This window comes from Rhineura floridana, chromosome 3 (genome assembly GCF_030035675.1).
Source record: "Rhineura floridana isolate rRhiFlo1 chromosome 3, rRhiFlo1.hap2, whole genome shotgun sequence".
In the NCBI taxonomy this organism is placed as follows: domain Eukaryota; kingdom Metazoa; phylum Chordata; class Lepidosauria; order Squamata; family Rhineuridae; genus Rhineura; species Rhineura floridana.
The window spans coordinates 79496399-79521722 of NC_084482.1; the positions used below are offsets into that span (position 1 = coordinate 79496399).

Consider the following 25324-nt stretch of genomic DNA (forward strand, 5'->3'; position numbering starts at 1 on the left):
ATGTAAGATGCATATCAAAATAAACCATTAAAACAAGAAAACGAAAATTATTGGCGCCGATCATAACATAGAGCAAGCATTCACCATGCGTACGGAATGAGGTGTCTTTCAGAAGAACCGTGTACGAATTTACGTCATTAATTTCATTGCACAGATGTCTAGTAAAATGTATTTTTTGTAAAAAAAAAAAAAGATCATGGGGTTTTATATTAAAAAGCCGTAGTTAACTTATAGATTGCGCAAGATATCCATGGTTGTGAGAATAAATTGGGGCGGGAATGAGAACCATATACGCTGTCTTGAGCTCATTGGAGGAAACAGGATATAAATGTAAACAAAATGAATTCGTTGTGCTCAGCTCCAAAAGACAGTCTATAGAATTTCCACCTCAAATTTTTTTATATAAATTTATGCAAAGCAAGACTGTAAATTAGGCTACATTCTCCTATATCCCGTTAAAGTCAGTAGACACGCCTAAAGACTGCGTTTTAAATCCGCTAGAAACCACTCAGAAGGCTGGGAATTACGTATCACTTCGAATCATTATACTACTAGGCCGCGGCGATATCCTGAGTCTTCTCTCTATAGCTCTCGAGCCGTTTCCTTACCCTGCGCATGCTCAAAGGTGAACCTCTCATCTGTGGCGCTTGCGGAGGCTGAGTTCTCTGATTGGCTGGCTTGGACTCGTATTAAAAAAGGCGGTGTGGCTGTGGCTTTTTTGAATTTTGTCCTGTTTGTTCGGAGGTCGGGTTTGTTGCGCCTCGGATACCATGTCGTTCCCGAAGGCTCCTATCAAGCGTTTTAATGACGCGCCGAGTAAGTACAGGAACAGGAGATGGAAAGGAATGTTTGGTTCTCTTTCCGCGTACTCCCTTCCCACCCCCCAAGGGTGCATCGAGTGTGGTTTCTGCCTGCTTCATAAGGAAGCCGGACGCTGCTGTCTCACTCTTAACCTCTGTGTTTCTTAGGTGATTGGTTTTCTGCGTAAGTCTAAAACGTCTTAATGATGCTAGTGTCTACTTGTCCTGCAGGTAGATCTGCTAGGTCGCCTCTATAAGCCCTATTCATTAATAGGCAAAAAGCCTTGCGGTTTAAGACCTATAGCCCACAGATATTTCTATCAAACTTTAAAAAGCAGGGAAATTGGGCAGCTATAGTGAATGCACCAGAAGAGCAGGAGACCTGACCTCCTCCCTGAGATACTATACTGCCCTACACATTTCTCAAAATGCAAACCAGGGCTGTGGAGTCGGTTTGCCAGAGCTTCGACTCTGACTCCCCTATTTTTCTACTGTCCAACTCTTTCATAAATGGCAAATGTATATTAACTAGTAATAACAAATTTACTGTAGTAAAATGGTAGCACAAGGCATTTCATCACCGCCATGTGAATCTAGAGCTTGGAAAAGTTACTTTTTTGAACTACAACTCCCACGAGTCCAATCCCTGGGGCTTGTGGGAGTTGTAGTTTAAAAAAGTAACTTTTCCAAGCTCTGGATTCACATGGTGGTGATGAAATGCCTTGTGCTACCATTTTACTACAGTAAATTTGTTATTACTAGTTAATATAATTTTGCCATTTATGAAGGAGTTGGAGTCGGTACATTCCTTCCGACTCCATCCAAAATTGCTTCCAACTCCACAGCCCTGATGCAAACACCATTTGGGTTTTGTGTATTGCCATGAAAGTTGAGAGTGTTAAGCAAGCGTTTCTGAGTTCAAGACTATAAGTTTTGTAAGGTTTTGTTTTGAAATGAGCTTATGGGAAGCATCAGAATGGCATGGGGGGTATTTTCAATTTAACATTGCGGAATGTGAAAAATCCATGCTGGCTATAGTATACAGCCACACTTGTGGCTGTATAATTAGTATTTGTTGCCAGCCATCGGCAGGCTTCCATATGTGTAGATCTCCTTTTCTGTTGTCCTCCCCAGCTATAGAGCAAAAGGTTCAGAATCTACTTACTAAATAAATAGGGCAAGCATCCATCAAGTGTTAACATCGGAAGAGCTTTACGGGAACCAGCAGAGAGCCGATTGACTCCATCATCCCATTTTCAATATGTGTCAGTTGCAAGAAAGGCATAAAGGCTACAATGCTCCTCCTCTTATCTCCAGCTTGTTACTCTGAGGTGCACTGCCTCTGAACGTGTGCTTATCTGTAGTTGCTCTACCAAAGGAGATACTTAATCACCTGGCATCTCCAGGTGAACCCTGCCTGAAACACTGGAGATCCACATCCAGTCAGTGTAAACAATACTGAACTAGGTGGGCCAGTGGACTCACTCAGTATAAGACAGCTTCTTAAGCTATTTGCAATTCAGCATGGCCTGCCCAAGACATTTTACTGTCTGAGGGAAAGGGTAAGACAGAGATCCCACCCCATTCCAGGTACAAAAACCGAGTAGCCTGGCAGTCAATCTTATATATTGGCAATGTTCTTCTGCTGCACCTGAGGGCAGCAGCTGGCTTAGGTGGTGCTGGACAGACTGGGCGCACCTATAGCCATGTCTTCTGACAGGTTGCTACTGCTACCAGCATCTGTTTCCTGAGGTGGCTGTCTGTTGATGCCTAACGGTGGGGCTGGCCTTAAGCTTGCCTCCATTAGGCAAGGATCATTTGTCTGATTTTTAAAGAAATTCTTACAGTGCCAAGAAACTGCTGGGATTTCTTCAAAATGCTGTGAAAATGTTGCAAATAGTTACTTCATCCTCTACTTGTATTCTTTCTAAATGGGCCCTCCTGACTCTTTCAAAAGTGAATGCAGATAAATGCATGACGTTGAGGTCTAAATGAACATAATGTGTTTCTTTAACATATGTATGCAAAATTTTAATTTATACCAAAATATGATCTATGGCTGATAGCGAATAGAGTATATTATAATAATAGCTGTGCTGGCAAAACTCAAAATTGTTTCATGTGAGATGATGCACTGTATTTGTATGGGAATGTTGTAAAGCCATATTAGATCATTTGGTTGTTATTGTATGCTCTATTGGATACCAGCCATAGATCATATTTTGCCTTGGTTTTACATTTTTTCATATAGAGAATGAAATACATTATGAAATGAACTACAGAAATACAATGCTCCGGTGATGTGGGACCAGTTCCAGCTTCTCCCTTCTGATGAAGTGGACAAGGTGCTTTCAACTCTAAAGCCAACCACCTGCTTACTCGACCCTTGCCCATTGTGGCTCCTTATGAGCTGTAAAGATAGACTGGGTGAGAGGATCAGGATGGTGGTTAACACATCGCTCGAAGAGGGAATAATGCCATCAGCGCTTAAGGAGGCAATAATAAAACCTATTTTAAAGAAACCCTCCTTGGATCCTCATGATCTCAACAACTTCCGCCCAGTCTCAAACCTGCCATTCTTAGGCAAGACGATTGAGCGGGTGGTGGTGAAACAGTTGCAAGCACACTTGAAGGAAGCGGATTATCTAGATCCATTTCAGTCGGGTTTCAGGCCTGGGCATGGGACTGAAACAGCCTTGGTCGCCTTGGTAGATGATATGAGGAGGGCATGGGATAGGAACGAAGGTACCTTCCTTGTCCTCCTTGATCTCTCAGCGGCTTTTGATACCGTTGACCACGGTATCCTTTTGGACCACCTGAAGAGGCTGGGCATAGGAGGCACTGTATTACAGTGGTTCCGGTCCTTCCTCTCTGGTAGGTACCAAAGAGTAGCACTGGAGGAGGAGGTTTCAGATCCGTGGCCTCTCACTTGTGGCCTCTCCCCGATGCTATTCAACATCTATGTAAAGCCGCTGGGAGCAATCATCAGGAGATTTGGGCTGCAGTGTCATCAATATGCAGATGACACGCAGCTCTATCATTTAAATCTTCACCGAGGTTGGCTGTAGAAACCATGTCCAAGTGCCTGGACTCGGTGAGTGACTGGATGGGAAGGAACAAGCTGAAGCTGAATCCTGACAAAACCGAGGTACTGTTTGTGGGAGACAAGGGAAGGCTGGGGGATGTGGACCTGATGTTCAATGGGGTACGATTGCCCCTAAAGGACCAGGTCCGCAGCCTGGGGGTCATTCTTGACTCCCAGCTGTCCATGGAGGCTCAAGTCTCGGCTGTGAGCAGGGCAGCGCTGTATCAACTGCATCTGATACGGAGGCTGCGCCCCTACCTTCCCAACCATTTGCTCCCACCGGTGGTACATGCCCTGGTCACCTCTCGCCTTGACTACTGTAATGCGCTCTACGTGGGGTTACCCTTGAAAACGGTCCGGAAATTGCAACTGGTACAGAATGCGGCGGCTCGTATGATCAAGGGTAGCTGCCGACAAGATCATATTGCTCCAGTTTTGAAGGGGTTTCATTGGTTACCAGTTGTTTACCGGGCCCAATTCAAGGTGTTGGTTTTGACCTTTAAAACCCTATACGGTTTGGGCCCAGTTTATCTGAAGGAGCGCCTCCAGCACCGTCAGGGATGCCGCTCGACAAGATCAGCCTCTCAAGACCTTCTCTCGATCCCACCGGTTAAATCAGCTAAGGCTGGTGAGGACCAGAGAGAGGGCTTTCTCAATATTGGCCCCCACCCTATGGAACTCCCTCCCAAATGATCTCCGCCATGCCCCCTCTATGATGAGCTTCCACCGGACTTTAAAGGCCTGGCTCTTCAGGCAGGCTTTTGGGATGGGTTGAAACTTTTACTGTATGTTTTAATATTTTAATGCTTATGGTATGCTTAATGTCTAATGTATTATTCTGTTTTGTACGTCGCCCAGAGTGGCTGGGTAGCCAGCCAGATGGGCGACTAATAAATCCAAGAATAAATAAATAAATAAATAAAATACATTATGTTCATCTGGAACATGACTTCATTCGTTTATCAGTATTCAGTGATTGGTCAGGGATTCAGTGTTCCAGGTTTCAAAAGTGCAATCAAGCTCTTTTTGTTCCAGATAGTGCTGGATAGATAAATAGTTTGGAATATCCTTTTGAACTGAGTGGTTTCTACCCTTCCACTCAAATATGTGGCTGTTTCCTCAAGAATTCAGAAAGTTTCAGAAACATGTTCTTTCAGCCAATGGAAATAGAAGCAAAATAGTCCCTACACACAAACAGTACTCTAATGATTTCTTAGGTCTTTGCTGAAGCAGTTGGTTATCCAAAAAGTAAGATTTTAAAGATGGGGTTCCTGTAATTAGGGTTTTGATGTTTGATGGATATTCATCCCCTGCCCACCTCTTCTAGCTTGTGCCCCACCACCAGGCTCTTATGATGTCAAATCTTCAGACTCCTCAAAAGGACCTGTGTCTTTTGACAAGTCCCAACGGTTCAGAAACAAGATGGGTAAGTAATGAAATCACAAGTGGCAGTTTCTTGGAAAAGCTGAATTGGCAACTGTTTGCCTGATGCTTCCTTAACATTAACAAGCTTCTGAACTGGGCTCCTGCTGGGAGGAAGGGCAGGATATAAATTAAATATTAATTAATTAATTAAATAAAATTATGGTTTTGCTTCATGCATGGAGGGCCTTTGCTCTCAGTTTTTTATTCGTGACTGTATGCAACATTTGCTGATGAAATCCAATATTAATTGCAAAGTCTTCCTGATTCAATGCTATGCACCCTTGACTTGAGTTCAAGCTCCAGTGAACACAGTAGATTTTACTGCATAGGACTGAGCAGTGATTTTACTGCATAGGACTGATTCACTTGAGTCTTCTGCTAATAGTCAGTGCAATGCCTAATTCTTCAAATCACCAGGCTTTTTCCTTTGGACCCTGCTGAGTTACGCCTTTTCAGAACACAGATGTCAAGCTTTTAACTTTCTGTTACTAACCACTAACATTTCAGTCTTAGTACACATGCCTCATTTTATCCTTGCACTACTTCTGCATCAGAACTCCTGTTTGTTGAATTTCTTTTTATTTAGTTATACATTGGTTCATTTGCTCTATTTGTAGTATACACCCACAAAGAACAGTGAACGGTTAGGTAACACCAACAGGGGTAATCATGCTTGCTTACATGTTGGCTTTCACACAGATAGCCATTCCAACTTGCTCCATGTAAATTCAGACTGCAACACCTATCCATGCCCTGAACTAGATTTGCTTGTAGTTTGGGGACAGTTGCCTATAGTGTTTGTTTTGTGATGCCTAGACAATGTGGGAATGGTGATATAACATTTTTCTATGAGTTTTTTCCTGGAAGGTATTATTATCATGATGTATTACCCACCCATCACCCTAACATCCCAGGGCACATCACAACAATTTAAAGCACAACATTAAAACCCAATTCCTCTGGGTATGAAAAAGTTGCATGTTATTATTATTTATTACATTTGTATACCGCCCCATAGCCGAAGCTCTCTGGGCGGTTTACAACAATTAATATAGAAGTGAAATACACTTTAAAAGAGCAGAATGGTATACACTACTATTGTTTTGTTGATCACTCTCGGTCATTATTTTAGAACTGAGTTTGGAGGACCTATGTTCTCTATCAGTAGTTCGCAAAAGTTTTTCCAATGGACCACTTGAAAATTGGTGATTGTCTCCGTGGACCACTTAAATGATTTTTATGCCTGTTGTAGTAATTGTAATATGCTATGCTAGGTGCTGTATTTTTAATTGTGCTTTGGTTGCTTCTTTTATTTCTTAGATTGTATTTTGTTGTATTACAATTTGCATTCCACAGAGTTCAAATTGTAATACAATAAAATACAAAAGAAATAAAACAACTAGTAAAAATACAATTAAAAATAAATACGAATATTTCATGCGGACATGGAGTGGGCCACCTGAATGAAGCTCACAGACCACTGCAAACCCCTGTTCAGTTTGGGAACTCCTGTTCTATATTATTCCTCAGGTCTATGTCTTTTAAGAAGACACATCTTTTTGGACTTCTGTAAGTCTGATAATCTGGATGTAATATCACAAATAAACTTTGTATTTGGCTCTTTTTAAGTGAGAGATCAAATGGATAACGCGTTGGTTCTCTCTTATTTCATTTTGTCTTATTTCGTGGAATGTTCCTATGTTTTTCATTTAAAGATGCTGAACAAATAATTTGGAAATGGAATCTGGTGAAACTTTCTCCCAGAATGATAACCTTCTCTTACTTTGTGTTCTTCCCAGGGGATGTAGTAACTCGGACGAATCTCATTGGTACAAAACCTTCACCAGCAACTGCAAGAAAACTACAGTCTCTTGACTCAAAAGTAGGATTCACGTTCCGGCTATCTTGTGTCTCCCTTGGCATTTTTCTAGTGCTGTGCTAAAATCTACAGCTTCTCAAACTTTCTTCCTCTGGGAATGACTTCTATTTTTCTGTTTTGTTCTTGGGGCTCTTTAGAATGTCTATTGGATTTCTGTGGGGTTTTAAGCTTACTTTATTGTTACAAGATAGCAGAGGGTGGTGTGCTGTGTGTTTTCTTTCTAGTAAACCTTTTTCCAGTACTCTGCAGCTTCCCTGGCTGCTTGAGTCTCCTGGCCTGAAAAAGCTCCATGGAAGAAGTAGCCTTATGACATCTTCCCCTGGGCTTTAATTGAAGTATGGGCACCCAGGAAGGCTGCAGAATGCCAACATCTGGTGAGATGATTTGTAGAACAAAATAAAGGACACTCACCTGTTAGTTACCACAAAAGTAAGTTAAGCACCACAAAAACCCTGCAGTTCACTACATTTTTGTCTATTCTTTGATCATTTTCAAATGTTTATTTTATCATTGATTGGTGGTGATGGTTAAAACAAGTTTGAAAATGTTGGTACAGTGCTACATTTTTCTTTGTTATGCAACTTTAAAGTAAAATTCCAGTTTCTGTTTTTTCTTCATGACTATGCCAAATTGATATGGGGAATGGCAAATAATTTGTCTCCCAATAGGAATTTAAACAGTAGAAGAGAATATATTGTAATAACTAAATATTACCCATATTTTAGGCAAATCTGGGAAAATGCAACTTGGCACAGTAATAATTGTCTTGCTGATAATAGTAGAGGTAGGGAAGATATCTAAACCCTGATCTTTAATCTGAACAGGATAAATGATCCACATAAATATTTCAGCATTAATTCTTCAAGGAAAATATATCTGAGGATTACTTTCTCCAGCAATTAGAAGGGTACATCTGTGTTTTTCTCAATTTTCTGTCAAATAAGCTACATTTATACTTTTCAAAAGCTGTGATAAAATGTTAGAAAACAAAAGGTCAGTAGTAGCCCTTTGAAGCAAATTCCTTATTTATGGACCTCTTGAATTTTAAAGCCAAACAGCTCAGAAATGAAGGCTGAAAAGGATTTGACCATCATGAAAGACATCAGAACACGCAAGGAGCTTGAAAAAGAGGTATGAGCACCTCCATCTCTTTCAGTAGCTTTTGTAATATGGTTTGTTAAATAAGTCAGTTGCAAATCTAGTTTGAGCATCTAAAATTCTGTGCAAATAGGTATGCAAAACTCCTTTTCCTCTCATTAGTTTTTAAATCTGTTCAGATTTGATAGGTCAAATGTGTCAAATATTTGGTTCTAAGGTGCTAGAATTATTGCAGCATGTTCTGTTAGTGCCACTATTCTCTACTCAGATTTTCTAGTGATACTTAAACACTGGACAGTGATAGTCTAACCATTGTAGTCCATGTATTCATAACCTTGAGGTTGGATTACTACAATGCAGTCTACTCGTGGCTGCCCTTGGTCCTGGTTTGCAAGCTTCAACTGGAGCAAAATGTGGTGGCCAGACTGCTGACGGGCACATGGCTGACAACACATGACACCACTGTTAAAACATTTGCACTGTCTGCCCATCTGCTCCTGAGCCAAGTTCAAAGTCCTTGTGTTAATTTACAAAGTCCTGAACAACTTAAGTCCAGGTTACCTTAGGAACTGCCAAAACCCTTATATCCCAGTTTGATCACTGAGATCATTTGCAGGAGTGGCGTTGGTCATACCCGTGTTGGTGAGACTCATTTATGATCAACACAAAATCAAGCCCTCATTGTTATCAACCCAGTTCTCTGGAATGCTCTACCAACAGATATTAAGCAGAACAGAAGGTGCCTAACGTTTAAACGGCTGCTGAAAACCTTTCTGTTCCACTAGACTTATGCATGCAATTAAGAAGACATCTTTTTCAGTAGTTGACCTTTGTTTCTACTGTGTTTTTAATGGTATTTAATGGTTTTCATTTTTATTCGTTGTAAACCGCTTTGATGCTTTTTAGAAATAAAATATCAGTATACAAATATGTTTAAAACAAGCAAGTAGTTGGCTAAATCAATTTATGTGTTCTTCAATACAAGAAAAATCTACCTTCAGAAGTTCCTGAGTGCCTTAAAGGATAAGTCACCTGGCTATTATCATACGCTCTGCATCATAAACCCATCTGACATTTCCGGGCATTTAATAGCTGAAAGATACTGTCCTGGCAACCCTAAGATCACTGGCTGAGATAATATTTTTAACTGTTCTTAAAATACTTTAAAAAATATTATTGTTGTGTTTGCTGCCCTGGGCTCCTTTGGGAGGAAGGGAAGGATACAAATTGAATCAATACTGATTTATTAATAATATAAATGTTAGAAATTACTACTTTGGTGAGTGACTGGGGCAACTTCCAGACAACTTGTGTATTGAGCATTCATTCTTATTTGTTTGCGGGGAAGTTAAATTATGTTGCATCAAAACTGGTGTTATTCCACACTTTCCAGAGCATTTTCCTTATATTGCAAAAAGTCTAATTTCTTGGAAGTAGGTTTGTTGTACAAGACCTCCCAATTAACTATAATTGCACAACCTGAATTTGCTGGTATGTGATTGTCACTCATTTTGGGTTGGATTCAGTCTGGAAGCATTCTGGGAGAATGAATTCAGCTGTGTTACTATAGAAGGAACATGTTATGGGCACATAACTAGTGATGAGATGACTAGGGGGACTTGCCTTCTGGGACTTTTTCTATTAATTTTATGCATATTACTGTAGATTCGGGTGCTAATTGCAGAACGTGGCCAGCAGGATAAAAGGCTGCAAGCTCTGGAGGAAGATCTTGCAAAGTTTGAATCAAAGCTGTGTGCTGCAGTTAGGGAGAAAACCTCTCTTTTGGCAAACATGGCTTCTCTGGAAAAACAGCTGCTGGAGTTGAGCAGAACCAATGAATTACTCAAATTAAAGGTACAGATAATCATGGTTTATGTAGCTGCTATGGTATTGGCCCCCTCTTTAAAAGGCAGCATGGCCACTTATCTTCTGTTGATAATTTCTAGATGTACATCTTTGTGCTTGAATGATTCCGGCCTTTGTAAATGGTGTTAAGACAGGATGAATGGGGTGTGAGCTCTAGTACATTCAAACAGATTATTGAAAGGTTTTCCTTTGAAATGAAAATAATTAGACCAGAAGCTCTTTCAAATCTGGCTTAGTCAATTTCAGTTCTCCCTCTACATGTATGGGACATGCATAGAGAGAGCCTACAACTGAGAATTAGGAAAGAGTCCTGATACAGCAAGGGTCCTGCCCTCTTATATGACATTGGTACACATAGAAACTACCAGCATTAGACAGTACCGTGGTAATTAGACCAGTATCACATCGTAGTTGGACCATATCAACCCGTCTGGGAACCTGAGATTTCCACAGACACTTCTAGAGGCCCCACCAGAAACTTTGGTACACTGGCTGCTGACTCGATAGGGACTTTTCTTTGGTGGAATGACGGTTATGGAAGTCCTTCTGTCAGAAATATGGCTAGTGTCCACATTATATGGCTTTTGATGCCACCTGAAAACAATCTCTTCACCCAAGTCATTTGGTGATGTTTGATCAGTGTTGCTCATTTGTAACGGGAAACCATTTCTGCTATTAACTTGATATGGAATCTAGTACTAATTTTAATGTGTTTTTAATAGTTTTAACACAGTTTTAATAATGTTATACATTTTTAATTAGTTATGAATAAATCAGTCGTTTAACAAGTCTGATACAATCCTTTTATTTCAAATAATAAAGGTGGTCTCTGTCCATTTTCCACTTTCCTTGATGACACTGCTTTGTCATCAGTTACAATTATGTTTTTTCCCCCAAGTAAAACACTAATGTTTGGGTGTATATTGCCTTGCTATCTACTTAGTTTGACTTCAGACAGTAACTAACTCAAGCATGAGAGGTTCTTCCCTTTCCTTTAACCCTGACTGTAAAACCTGAGGATTTTCCCTCCTGTAAGTTGCCTCCCAGTGAGGCACCCTACCTTAAGCATTGACAACACACATAGAGGTCACTGTATATTATGTATACTTCTAAGCCCCACTGATTTCCAGTGGAGAGATTTAAGCACATCCTGAAGGCTGTAATCCTATACAGTAGGGCCCCACTCATACGGCAGGTTAGGTTCCAGATCCCTGCCGAAAAGCGAAAATGGCCAAAAAGCGGATCAGCTGTAGCCTGGGGGTCTGGAACCTAACTCGCTTATCGCACCAGAGGAGGAGAAGATCAGATCTTCCCCTCCTCCGGCGCAATCAGCTGGAGTGCGGGGAGCTCCAGTCCCCCCTCCAGCTGGCTTGCCCTGCTGGCGCCATATTAAAAGCAGGGCGCCAAGAAGCAGGGCCCCACTGTACACTAGCCTTCCCCAACCTGGTGTCCTCTAGATGTGTTGGATTACCTCTTCCATCCAGCATGGCCGATAGTCAAAGGTTATGACAGCTATAGTCTAAAACATCTAGAAGGCACCAGATTGGGTGAGACTGTGAGTAAGTCTCAGTGAATGCAGTGGGACTTACTTTGAATAAACAGAAGGCTTTATAAGCTACCCTTTTAGAAATTTTTGTATGATTGCATTGGAATCGATCGTATGTCGAAGATCATAACTTTAGCTAGATATTCCTGCTCGGTCATGAAGCTCACTTTGTGACCTTGAGCCAGTCACTGTCTCTCAGCTGAACCTACCTCACAGGATAGTTTTGAGGAGAAAATCAGGAGGGAGAGAACCATGTTTGTATGCCATCTTGAGCTCCTTGGAGGGAAGGTGGGATATAAAGGAAATAAATAAATATGTCTTGTGTTTTGTGCTGCCTACGTGGCTTCAGACGATTATTTGATCAGACACAAAATTGAGACTAAAACTCTTCCTCTCTGCTTCCCTCCTCCCCCACTCTTAAGTTTTCTGAAGATGGAACACAGAAGAAAACAAGTCTATGGATAGAGGTAACGAAGCTGAGGAATCGTAGGTATGCAAAGAAGGTGAGTTACAGTACTTCTACTGTGATTAGAACCATATCTATCCCAGCATAACTTACACTTTAAACTTCTTGGCTTATGAGACAAGTCAGTATTGGTTTGCAAGGACCACAGTTTTCTTTCTAAATCCATTACAGAGGCAGGGTTTCAAAATTGCTAATGTAGACATGATTCACTAGAAAAGACTGATTGCTGTAAACCGCCCAGAGAGCTTCGGCTATGGGGCGGTATACAAGTGCAATAAATAAATAATAAAGACAATAATGCTGGGAAAAACAGGGAGTAGAAAAAGAGGAAGGCCAAACAAGAGATGGATTGATTCCATAAAGGAAGCCACAGACCTGAACTTACAAGATCTGAGCAGGGTGGTTCATGATAGATGCTCTTGGAGGTCTCTGATTCATAGGGTCGCCATAAGTCGTAATCGACTTGAAGGCACATAACAACAACAACAATGTAGACATTGAACAGTGGGTCAGTCACATGGAAGTTCGCACTACTGAGCTTATGTTTCTTTTATTGGAAGACATCTTCCTGTTAAGCTTTAAAGTTTGAATGAGGGCAGACTTGAGGGATCTGTTCAGGTGCTAATCTTTTGTGTGATTTTTTTTGTGGTTTTTAGATGGGCCTTGTTAAACAGGAAGACATAGAAACTAAACTGCATGTAGTTCAAAGAAACTTGGAACAATCTCAGGAAAAAGTTGCACAGCTGGAAGAACAACTGTACGTTAATGCATGAAATGTCAAACATCAACCTTTAACAACTGCGGTAATGTAGTAGGGTAACATGGTAAATGCAAGAATGTCTTGGAAGGTATGAGTGTAGCAAATTGCCATTACTTTCTAAAACACCTAAATATTACTTTCCTAGCTGTTTAAAAAATAATAATAGTTATGAACAATAGAGATATTACTTAGTACAATGAACATTTCAGACTTGATGTGTATATGAGTGGTCAGTGAAATAATTTGCCAACGATGTAAGCTCATGGTTGCTGATCTGTTATACTTTTTATCCTGCCCTTTCAGTGTGTGTCCTGTATGAAGTTGAAAACTTTTAGCCCTTGGATTTTTTTGTATGGTCAAACAAAATTCCAATAAAGTATCTGTCTTCTTCAGGTAGCCCAGCCAACTTTTGTTACTCTTCCTGCTTGGCTAGCAATAGAATCACTCGGAACAACCAAAATATTTGAGTAATGTTCTCTTAATAACATGTTTTTTGACCAGCATGTACTAGTTGGACATCTAAAATTGACAGGAAGAGGTACAATCTCACTGAAGAATCATTAATTAAAACCAGAAGTTGGATAGTAGGCTTCTCTACCCTTTTTTTCCTTATATAATTTCTTATTAAATGTTTCACTTTGAAACAAACCTTTTTGGAAAATCTAACATGCAATTTTTTTTTAGCTTCTAACAGACTAATGCTGTGCTCTTATACTTTTTCATTTTATTTTAGGACAGCAACTGAGAGACAGGTTGAAGAGAAATGTGACTTGGAGAATCTTTTGGAATACATTGCAGAACTTGTGTAAGTGAAACATATAACATCTTAATTTCATAATTTTTATTTGGTTTGTACACAATTTCTATGGACAACTTGAGATTTAAATTTTCTTCATTATGCATTTGTCTGCACTTGCTAAACTGATGAAGCTAGTAGTCCTTAAAGCCTTAACTTCCTCAAGCTGCAACTTTATAGGCGATGGTTCCATTGTTTAGTTCTCAGAATGAGCGTCCCAGGTGTTCACTGAGACAAGCGTTGGGTTTTTGCCTAGTCTGCTGCTGTTCTATGGAAGCAGCAGGGTGTGGAGAGGTGTCTTTGCCCCATTTTTGAATGGGCATTTGTGACTGGTGTGGGTGGAGCAGACCACAAATATCTGTGTTGGCTTACTGATCAGTCTTAAGTTAGCATTGGTGGTACAGTTGAGAGAAGAAGAGACTACCAACAGGCAGGTGTTCTGACCTGAGATGATGATGCTTCCATTGTAAGGGTGGAGATCATGGCTAATTCAAATGGTCTAGAATGGCCTTCTCCAACCTGGTACCCTCCAGAGCTCGCTGGACCACAGCACCTATTATTTCTGACTACTGACCTTGCTAGCTGGGACTGATGGAAACTGGAGTGCAAGAATATCTGGAAGTTGGGAAAGGCTCCTGGTTCCTAATCTACCAGCTTGTGTTTCTCTGAGAAGACATTTAGACACTGGAGTGTTTAGGCTGTGGGTATCTGCTAGCGTTTCTCCGCCTTGAAGGAACGACTTGTGCTCAGAAGTAATCAGATGGAGGTTTTTGAAATGGCAAGAGAACCACAAAATCTTCTAGGGGCAGCATGAAAAGCAGAAAGGCTTGTGGTAACTTTCTGGCATATTTCAGCCCCTGCATTGTTTCAGACATTGTGGCTTCTACAGGAGCTTCGGGCAGCTGCTGTATCTGGTTTGGAGACTTTGAGGCTATTAGTTAGAACCAAATCCTTAGCTGAAGATCAAATCAAAGATCCTTTCAAGGAACAGATTGCAAAGTGTAACCTTAAGCAAAAAAGCTAGGGCAAATGAAGCCATTGTGGCCTTCAAATTGTAGCCAAATACTGCTTGGAAGAGACTTCTGCCAGTACAGAAGCCAAATACTGTATCAGGCTTGCTGCATAGATTTGTAAAGCTAACAGAAGTTGATGAGATTGACGAACTTTTGCCAAAGTAAGCCTACCATAAACTATAATGACAAAATTCTTGTTTCTCCCAAACAGCAATGTTGCAGAACAAGTTGATAAATACAAGTTGGATGTTGTCCAATTGGAGACAACAATAGAAGCCAAGAATAAGGACATTGACACACTGCAAAATACTCATCAACTGAAAGAAGCGACACTGTTTGCACAAACTGAAGAACTGCATGAAAAGTGCAAGATGCTTGAACAGCAAAAAGGTGACAACAAAGTTATTGTGTTCCTTGGCCAAACACACCTCCGTTTCTTTCAAAATAGATTTCACTTGGCCTTTGCATGCTTATCTATCGTTCAATAGCTAATCTTGGCTGAGGTGCAACCCTCACTTCTAGTTATAAAATTGTTTTGTAAATTTGTGTAGATATTAGCAGAGACCGTGAACTGTCTGAGATGCATCTGTGCCAGTGTATGCGTTTACCTAAGTGGCAGGCCTTTACCCTGAATTGAGATCACTGAGACTTAGTTAAAGTAAGAAAAGCTCCTTTATTTATAGAAATACATAGTAGACAGGAAAGGCATACCTAATTCTAACTAAGTTGGAGGTGCAACGCCCAGGTTAGGGAGTTGTCCTCATGGCTCAGGAGGGAGAGAGCAGAGACAAAGGGATGTTACCTCTCTCTCTCGGACAGTCGAAGAAGAGAAGGAAGGAAAGGTCAGAAGGAGGAGGGGCAGATAAAGTTCCCTAAGCATATCAGTCTGCAAAGGAAGTAAGTCAGTCAGAGCATCACCGGTAAAGGTAGTCAAGCCTATCCATCTGGAGGACCCAAGAACAAAACAGGAGTTGCTCTTGCCCCACTTCCAACAAAATAAAGCACCGCTTGTCCACATACATCAACATTCTTGTCTGGTTAAATAAAACAAACTTCCTGCTAAGGAGGAGGAAAGACTGATCAGACATATAAAACCTATAATGTAAAAGCTGTGCCAAGAGATTCTTTCTCACATCTTGACAAGAATATACATCAAAGGCTTTTATAAGCCATATCATAGTAGTCCCTAGTCCCAAAGGACTTGTGAAATGGGATAACTTGGACCATAGAGGATTTCTAAATGAAAGCATAATCTGATATGTAATGAAAATACGCTGTCTAACTACATTGTCAGGTACACTGAAATAGTCAACAAAACTTAGTCAATCCTGTCCTTGCAACTGACAGTCTTTTCTTGCTCTTCTGATGCTTTAAGTAATTGTTTTGTTTTGGGTTCACATTGCATAAAATGGGGTCTGACTTTGCAAGGCAATTACACCCCCAATAAGCACGTAACTCTAAAGCGTTATTTCATTTGCCAAGCTTATGTGACTTTGGAAAATTATGAATCATTTCTTTTTTTTTTTTACAATAATTTTTATTCAAATTTTCATAAAACATACAAAACAAAATCATAAAACATTCAAAGACAAAAAACAAAACAAAAATGATTAAACAAAAAAATAAAATGTTGACTTCCCATTTGTCGCAGATCAAATCAGTTATAGGTCTACAATATATAGCAATCCTGTCTCTTAAATTATATTATAAAATCACTTTCCTCCAGTAGTTATCTTAATTAATCATCAAATCTCATAAACATTACTTTATTCTTTCCACAAAAAGTCAAAGAGAGGTTTCAGTTCTTTAAGAAATATATCTATCAATTTTTCTCCAAATAAACATGTCGATTAATCCATCTCGTTAATAATAATAATAATCTTATTGTCATAACCATAGTCTAAATAAACATATCGATTAATCCATCTCATCAAAATCTGTTAGGTCCAATAATTTCAATAGCCATTATTCCATTATCCCTATTAATTCCATCTTCCATCTTCAATAGTCCTGTTAAGTCCAGTAATTTCAGTGTCCAATCTTCCATTATCAGTATTCCATAATAATCTTGCTGTCATAGCCATAGTCATATAATAAGAGTCTGATGGGAATTTCCTCTATCCCAAATATTTTCATGCCATCAATTCTGAATAAGTTGCTGAAATATTGTTGTAAAGTCATATCTCTGTTCTTCTTTTTTACAAAATGCACTGGCTCATCTCTTGAGAGTTTTTCCATTGTCACATGGCTGCAGTTAATTCCATAGATTTTCTCTATATCAAGCTCCATCACGTCATTCCAGTCCACAAGATTATCCAAGCCATTGATAACTTTATCTCTAATATCTTCATTAATTTCTTCAGAGATAACGTTAAATTCCAAACAGTAGATTTTATTTCTAATATCCATAAACTCCAGATCTTTTTCCAATTCCACATTTGTTCCAATCTCCAGGGCTTGTATCTTCCCTTTATTTTTTCTTTTCTCATCTCTGATCTCATTCTCCTCTCTCACAGGATCCCCTATTTCTTTAAGCTCCTGCGTCATTTTGCTCAGTTCAATTTTCAGCTCCTTACTGCCCTGTCGCAGGGTTTGTTTCGTTATCTCAATCTCATCCATTATTTTCTGAAACATAATTACTTCCAGATTCTCAGCCACTTTCTTGATTGCCATTTTTAAAACCACGAAAACAAAACAAAACAAAAATAAAGAAGAACCACTTCTTATTTCAGCAACAATTGGGTTAATATTCCAGGCTTGATGACATCACAGTATAAACAGAGCAGCCTGCCTTATCTCTCTATGTTCAAGAATACAAAACAAATTTAGTTCCCAGCATCAAAACAGTTAGTGGCGTCGTGAAGAAGCAGATTCGTCAAAATAAAATAGACCAAAAAGAGAATAGTCCCAGACAATATAATGTTCCTCGGAATAGAAATCCCTCTTCTGTTTATATATTTAGAGTGCACTTCCAGGACAGCTTTTTGCAATAGAAACAGAGATAAGCTGTTAATTTCGTGAATAACAGAGAAGAGTTATAGCTCACCCAGAAGTTCTTTAAAGCTGATTCATTTGACAAATCTCTTTTTGCTGCAACAATTTAAACCAAGTAAAAAAAATAATAGAAAGAAGGGTGCTTGCCTGTTAGTCCGTTTTCTCTTTGAAGAAAAGATAAATGTATCGCATTAATCAGATAGAGCTTGTTCGGAAGTCCGTCTGGCATTGCTGGCTGGACCTTTTCTCATAAATTAATGAAATCCAGTCCTCCCAACAAAAACAGGCTTTTGAGGTTGATCTCTACGTTTCTCCCTGCCCGGGAGAAATTTCATCAGTCAAAAAAAAAATGTTCTGACTGATTTATATCTGAATAAGCTTCTTTTGAGGCGGGAGCCCGTCTCAAAAGCAGGCACAAGCGAAGTCACCCTTCCCGGAAGTGCGAAAATTATGAATCATTTCTACAAATGTATCCTTCTGGCTATTAAATGTTTATATTGAAGAGTAATCTGTGGTGGTTAATCTCCACTATTTAACTACATCTGAGCTGAAGGTTTGGTTGGGGGATAGTATTGTAAGTTCACATTTTGAATTCTGTTTATAGAGATACTTGGGGAGAAATCTGTCAGAATGCTATGCTGACCTATTAACATATTTTTAATTTAGAAGTTTTATATAAAGCTTTTAAAAGTTAGGTTAAAATGATGATGCTTTCTGCTGCTTAATTTGTTGAAATAAAAAATTACCAAACATTTGAAAGAATCTTGATGAACAGACTCTGCTCTTTAACAGTTGGTGTGGGAAAAGTGAGGCTTAAAAAATTGGTGGTTTAATTGGTGTTTTTACATTGATTCCATGCAGAGTATTATGAGATTATCTATTTTTATTGTGACTCAATTCTTGGATCAGGCAAACGTTTTCTTCCATTATTTTGGAGGCAGGAGTTATATGGGAATCTGGAAAATGGCAGAACAGAATGGCTAGAATTTAAAAGTACTATCTGTATGTCTGCAGTTCTTGTGTAACTTGGCTTTATTTTAGAAAAATTCTTAATTGAATATGGAGAAAAGGAGCAAACTCTGAATGTGGAGATAGAACTCCTTAAAGAAAAACTGAACATAGAAGAACAGGGACATCAAAAGCAGAAGGAAGCCTGTAAGGTAAATAAAAATGAGTAGGGCTGCTTTCACACATGGGGCTAATAGCGCTAGTTCAATGGATTAAAAAGGTAGTGCTTTGTTCCAGATTTCAAAAATCCCTTTCACACTGCAGTAGCAGTTTAGCGGCATTTCGCGCACTGGTCTTCCACACAGCACTCACACCTACTGCGGCCGTTAGAAGACTGCTTCTTTTCCCGCCTTTTCTATTCAAAAGCTCTGCTTGTTCCTTCTGCGTGGGGGGGTTGAATGAGTCGCGATCAGCTGAGAGGCGTGGCAGCGCAGCAGCAGAGGCGGTGGTAAGGGTGGGAATGCACTGCATGCTGGGATGGCTGTAAGGGTGGGAACGCACTTCATGCTGGGATGCCTGTGACATGAGCAGTGGCAGCTAGCGCAAAACTCCTGCAATCTTCCATGTTCCCGGCCTTGCTATCGGAGTTTTTCAGGTATCATTTATTGCAGAATTTAGCGCTAAACTTCCACTACATTCCACCAGAATTCCGGAGCTACCCGTTATGTCGTGTGAAAGCTCAAATTTTATGCGGAATTTAACAGGAAATAAATCGTCAGAATAACGGAATAAAGTGCGGTGTGAAAGCACCCTAGGAGTCTAGCAAACTAGATAACAAAAGAGTCTAGTCCAGCTATTCACCATGTGCAGAAACAGAACAAAAACAGCTGTGTTGGTGTTTCACATCCTCTGAAAGCTTCCTAACTTGTTTTACTCTCGGCAATAACTGGAGCATGATGGACATGGTTTTGGGTTAGTGGCATGCCTCTGATTTTACCATTTTCCTTGAGCTGCATTATATCCAACTAAAATTGCAATTTGTGATGGGATATTGTGCAGGTCGCTATCTTGAAACTTTATGAAAATAGCATCTGCCAAGAATATTAAGTTTGGAAATGACTGCTTCTTTCAAAAGAAGCTGGGAATTGAAATATGTTGGGCTAAAGCAGAACCTGATCTTCTGGGGGACAAATAGCTTGGCAGCTTATTATTACTAATGGGTACACTTGATCTGTATAGTTCAATCCACTATTAAATCCACTTCAGGAGGTCTCTGCTGCTATGCACCAGAAACTCTTTGAATTCCAAGAAGAGGTGGCTAAAGAGAAACAACTTCTACAAAGAGAACTGAGAGAAACCATGGATGAGTTGGAGAAACTGCATGCTAAAGAAAGCAACGCTGAGATGCTGTTGAAATGCTTGGAGCAAGTGAATAAATCTCAAATTGAGGAGCTAGCACAGCTGGAAGCAAAACTGCAAGGGTGTGTAGAGAAACTGATCTGCATATTACTTAGACATAGTTCTCACAAATGTCAGGTGATGTGGGCAAACCTGTGCCTGAGCTGCACCATTTCTATTTACAAGAGAGGGATTGAATGATGGAATGCCCTTTAAGAACCATGCTGGGTCAGCCCAAAGACCTGTCTAGTTCAGCATCCTGTTCTCACAGTGGCCTACCAGATGTCCACGGAAAGTTTGCAAGCAAGACATGAGCACAACAGCACTCTTCCTGCCTGTAATTCTCAGCAACTAGCATTCAGAAGCACATTGCCTTCAACACTAGAGGGTAGTGCATAAACATGGCTAAATCCTACCTGACATCAGGTTGTGTCAGGAATATACATATATAACATACATACATATGTCCTATGTACATGTCTGCTTGGAGGCCACTGCCATGGAGTTCAATGGGAATTATTTCAGGTAAGTAGGAATAGCACTGTAGCATTCAATCACATGAGACCCCACTTGCAATCTAAAGAAATCAAGGCACAGATTACCACTTCATCTGATATTTGTGAGAAGTAGGTGTAAATCAGAGTGAATGCTCTCCTAGCATTAAATATTGTGTGGAAATGCTCTTCCTTATTCCCATACATGAGAAGGACAATGCATAATATAAAGTTATTACCAATCAAAATATAAAGGAATTACCCACTCGTTCCTCAAAAAAGTAATGAATTACAAGTTATTCGTTACTTGTAATGAATTACTTCCAAGATCTGGTTCAAATTCATATTTGCTGGCAAAAGGTTCTATGAGGTTTTAAATTTCGTTTACTATTTCAGTTCTTCAACATAGGGTTCTAGTGAATCCTAAATTCACTAATCAAGACAGTGGTAGGAATTTTTTTAACTGTTTCTTCCAGTAATTTGTTTTGTGAAATTGTAATACATTGTAAGCCACCATAATTGGTATATTTACATTAGTAGGGCAGGATATAAATGTAACAATAAATAATAAAACTACTCCTTTGGATCTTGTACCTAGAGCAAGATAAATATTTCCTATATGATCATACCAGCCATACATTATGTCTTTCTCTTGTTCACTTAATTTTTACTTGCTCCTGTGTGTATCTGCTTTTGTGTTTCTACTGGTACCTTTCCACATACTCAGTAACAACAACCACAAATAGATTGGCTTTACTGATTTTTAGACAAGGTCTATAACAGGAATAGAACTGACTTACCACTGACATGTATCCATACCATGCACATTACTTTTAATTGAAAAGGACTGCACTGCTTAAATTGAAAGTTACATTGGACTCGGAGACTGCCACTTGGAGGCAGTGGCTCACAGTCATTTAACGTTGTTTTGGCTAGCTTTTAGGGCTTTTCTAAAGCTACTTTTATTTACTTTTTAACATGTTTTTTTCTATAGGAAAAATGCTGAGTTGGACAGAGTGGTTGAATCACACAGCAGTACCATTGTCAAGATGCAAGAAGAGCATAGCTATACCCTGTGTAAGCTTGGAGAGACCATTGCTGAATTTGAAACGTATGTAAGGCTTTGGTTAGTAAGTGGTTGGCCTCACTTCTGCTCTGGTTTCGGATAAATGGTGTACTCTTCCCCTCCTCTTCCTTCTCCCTTTCATAGTTGACATTTGTTTTTCACTGATGGCCTTAATACCTGGAGCTATTGGTGGGAAGCCTTTTTCCTTTTCCCCATGGAAAAAGTCAAAAGGCATGGTGTACACACACATAGTCAGTGAGGTGGGGCAGCGTTGAGCCCTTGGCTTCTGGATTGGTTATCAAGATGGAGAGGGGTAAGGACCACAGCACAGTGAAGTTACAGAGCCATTTTGATGCTCCTGCCAGCACAGTGCAGGCATGGCAGCAGCAGTGTTAGACTCGCTCCACCACTGTAGTTCTTTCCAGAGGTTGTTGGGACTCTAACTCTCCTGTCTGCCCCAGGTAGCATGGCCAATGGTCAGGGATTACTGAAATTGTACTGCAGCATCTGGAGGGCCGCAAGCTCCCCGTTCCTGATGTGGGATCTGGTTGGAACCATGAGGTGACTGCCTCATTTCTAACTTTCTGGCTGAAGTCCAAATGACATTTTTGAATTGGCACTTGGGAAAAACTTTAATTCACGCTTATGACACAAAGCCTGCTGTCCAGAGCTCTGAAGCGACATGGCCCACGTCCAGATAATTTGCAAAGATGAAGGAATACAAGCCCCTGACCCCCAATTAAACTGTTAACTTGTAGGCAAGGAGAAATCTGAAAGAGGAAGTGATCCAATGCATTGGGGGGGGGGAAGATGGCTGCAGGAATGGAGGGGCATGGTGTGTAAAACATTGACTGTTAAGAGCTGAAAGCAGATAAACTTGGTATAGGTATGGGGAGACATTGAAAGTACAGCATCCAGCTCAAACAGGAATGTAAATATTTTAATTCTTCTTAGTTACAAAGTTTTGGTGGCTGAAGAAATTACACGCCTCGGACAAGATAAAACTACCCTACAGGACAAATTGCTTGAGACAAGCAAAACTGTTCAGCACATGACTCAAGTGATGAAAGATGTACAGCATGCTAAAGAGAAAGCAAAGGAAGAATATGCAAGGTAAGGGCAGCGTTGAGAAATGTCACCTGTTAGTTCTGATAGTGAAGATTTTTACATAGTGCTTTCATGGATGTCTGCAGTGGGGAGGGGGCAAGGGGGCCAGTCCCCCATCCCAGATTAATCATCTTTTTATAGAAAAGAATAAGTTTCTAGCATTTGTAAAACCCGAGATAAAGAGGCAAAATGTATACACACTATTCTCATGTGTTTTGTGAGAAACTAGCCTGCTCCCACATTTCATTGTTTTTAGCCAATGAATGAAGTCATAGCAACAGCTGACATTTAGGTAAGCAGATCTAGCTGATTAAACAAAGAGAAGGCTAGAAACAAACATCAATTCTAGAGCAAGGATGGGTGGCTCTCCAGATGTTGCTGAACTACAACTCCTATCAGCCCCAGCCAGCATGGCCAGTGATCAGGGATGATGGGAGTTGTAGTTCAGTAATAACTGGAAGCCACATGTTCCCCACTGTGATCTAGATTCTCAGTTTGTTTTTAAGCCTCTTCTGTTGGTCTTCCCTGGTGGAGTGGTGTCCCATAGAAAACAATTCAGGTATCTAGAAATTGAAGCTGTGACTGTGGAGGAGTATGGCTGCTTTCACACTGCACTTCATTCTGTTAGTCTGACTATTCCGTACCTGGTAGTTTGAGCATTATATTTGATCTTCCACACAATGTACAAGCTAGTTCTGGAATTTTAGTGGAATATAGTGCAAGGTTAGTGCTAATTTTTGTGATAAATAATCCCAGAAATAATCTGTTTGCAAACTTGGAAAATTGCGGGAGTTTTTCACTAGCTGCAGCTGCTCATTCAACAGGCATCCGAGCACGCAGTGGGTTCCTGCCCTTTGGGCGCACATTGTTTTGTTCTTGCCTGACGAAAATTGTACCGGTATTCTGGTGTGGGCATGTGTAGCATTTCCCACACACACCCTGTATCTATACAACTAAAACAAAATGCCAGATGTTAAAGGGTGACGGGATGCGATCTTAGACCTCCTACACAGTGGGGAACTACAGTACACATGTGTATAATGGGTGAGAGCTGAAAACAAGACGGTCATTGCAGCCGTGTGAAAGACAGCTGGCTTGAAATGCCGGTATATCGGCTGAAAAAGCTGCTGTTCCTTAACGCAACAGGTACTGCAGTGTGAAGGAATTTTAGAAATCAGCACAGAAGTGTTCCCATTTTAATCCACAAAATTGACACAATAAGCCCTGTGTGTGAAAGCAGCCTGTGTCAATGCAAAACAAAATGTCACAGAAAAGACAGTAGTTCATAAGCTTTGTATCTCAGGCCTTTTTTATATATTAAAAAAGTGATTTTCTTCTTAGTTCTAAACATTTTAAAAACTCTCTGTTAATGCCAATGCAGACAACGTGTATCATTTATACCCATTTTGCAGGGGACAGGACTGTGGCTGAGAGTGTGAGTTATGCCAGCCCTCAATAGTAGCTTAGTGTTGTACTCATTTTTCTGAAGAGAGTGGGGGAGGTACTATGTGTCAACCCTGAAGTGTAGTCCTGTGTGCATTTTGTTCTGTTCTTAGGGAAATGCAGCAGGGAGGGGATTGTGAAGCTGACTGTAACAACAGTGCAATTAACTAGAGGCTGGAGGAAGTAGCAAAAGAACTTGGGATTTCAGCAGTGAGAGAAAAGAAGTTGTCTGGTTACCAATTTCACTTGTGGTTAGACAGTAGATCTTTCTACTGAAAATCAAAAGAGGGGCAGACTTGGAATACAAGTTTCTCAAAAGCCAGGTCTACCTTGGCTCGCCACCACTTGGCCACCAGATCTACCAGGAGTGGTTAGACCTCTTCCCTGATGCTAGTTATGTGACTTTGTTACATTTATTTGGAGTATTTACTTTGCCCCCTTGGAAAAATTCCCGTGGACACCCATAATTGCTTGATGGTATTTACATGTGTTTGTTCAGGCAGATTCCTGACTCTGTCTAGGCTAAATAGTTGTTCATCACTAGTCCAGATCATAAATTGTAATATTGCCCCTCTACCACAAAGTTTAGACAGAATAGGCTGCTCATTCAGCTTCAGAGGGCTTCCTAACTGCCGAGTGAGCAGTCTTGGCCCAATCAAGATGAGCATGGATACAGGGTGGGAAGTGTGTAAAATTCAAAGTCTCCCTTCACTCCATCTCAGTGTGCAAACCATATACTGGAGTTGATCCTATGGACCAGGGATCTAGTTAATGATTTCAGTATTTTACTCTCATGACGCATAGCCTTCTTCATCTATATGCTTTCTTCTTCAGTTTAAAATTTTACGAATCATCCAACATGGGGAAAATAGTTTTTCATTCCCTTCCTTCTGTCCTACTCCCTATTTAGGATGCTCCTGGATGCTCAGACAAAAGTAGCATTGAAAGATGCAGAAATAAAAATAATAAAAGAGTTTAGTGTTGTGGAAATTGCTAACCTGCAAGCAAGACTTGAAGAGCAAAGCGAAGAGTTCAAGAAACAACTTGAAACAGAAAGGTGAGTTTCATTAGTGAGCATTTCTAGGCTGCCTACTGGCCAAAAAAGCTCTCCAAATATTAACAAATATATAAAATTCAAGC

The 25324-nt window shown here is 40.2% G+C and overlaps 1 protein-coding gene across 2 annotated transcripts in view; it reads left to right on the forward strand.

Moving 5' to 3' along the window:
* The first annotated feature begins 697 nt into the window (after nt 1-697).
* Nucleotides 698-25324, forward strand: part of HMMR (hyaluronan mediated motility receptor) — a 35835-nt gene continuing 11208 nt past the window's right edge. The window contains exons 1-14 of one of the 2 annotated variants that reach the window (XM_061616765.1): nt 698-816; nt 5213-5311; nt 7110-7192; nt 8240-8320; nt 9953-10141; nt 12122-12202; nt 12822-12922; nt 13659-13730; nt 14946-15124; nt 18770-18888; nt 19943-20157; nt 21563-21679; nt 22589-22747; nt 25095-25241. In XM_061616765.1, the coding sequence (XP_061472749.1) occupies nt 771-816; nt 5213-5311; nt 7110-7192; nt 8240-8320; nt 9953-10141; nt 12122-12202; nt 12822-12922; nt 13659-13730; nt 14946-15124; nt 18770-18888; nt 19943-20157; nt 21563-21679; nt 22589-22747; nt 25095-25241 (1688 nt within the window). In that variant the 5' untranslated portion in view covers nt 698-770. The remainder of the gene's footprint in view (nt 817-5212; nt 5312-7109; nt 7193-8239; nt 8321-9952; nt 10142-12121; nt 12203-12821; nt 12923-13658; nt 13731-14945; nt 15125-18769; nt 18889-19942; nt 20158-21562; nt 21680-22588; nt 22748-25094; nt 25242-25324) is intronic. The other variant, XM_061616767.1, reaches the window with a different exon arrangement.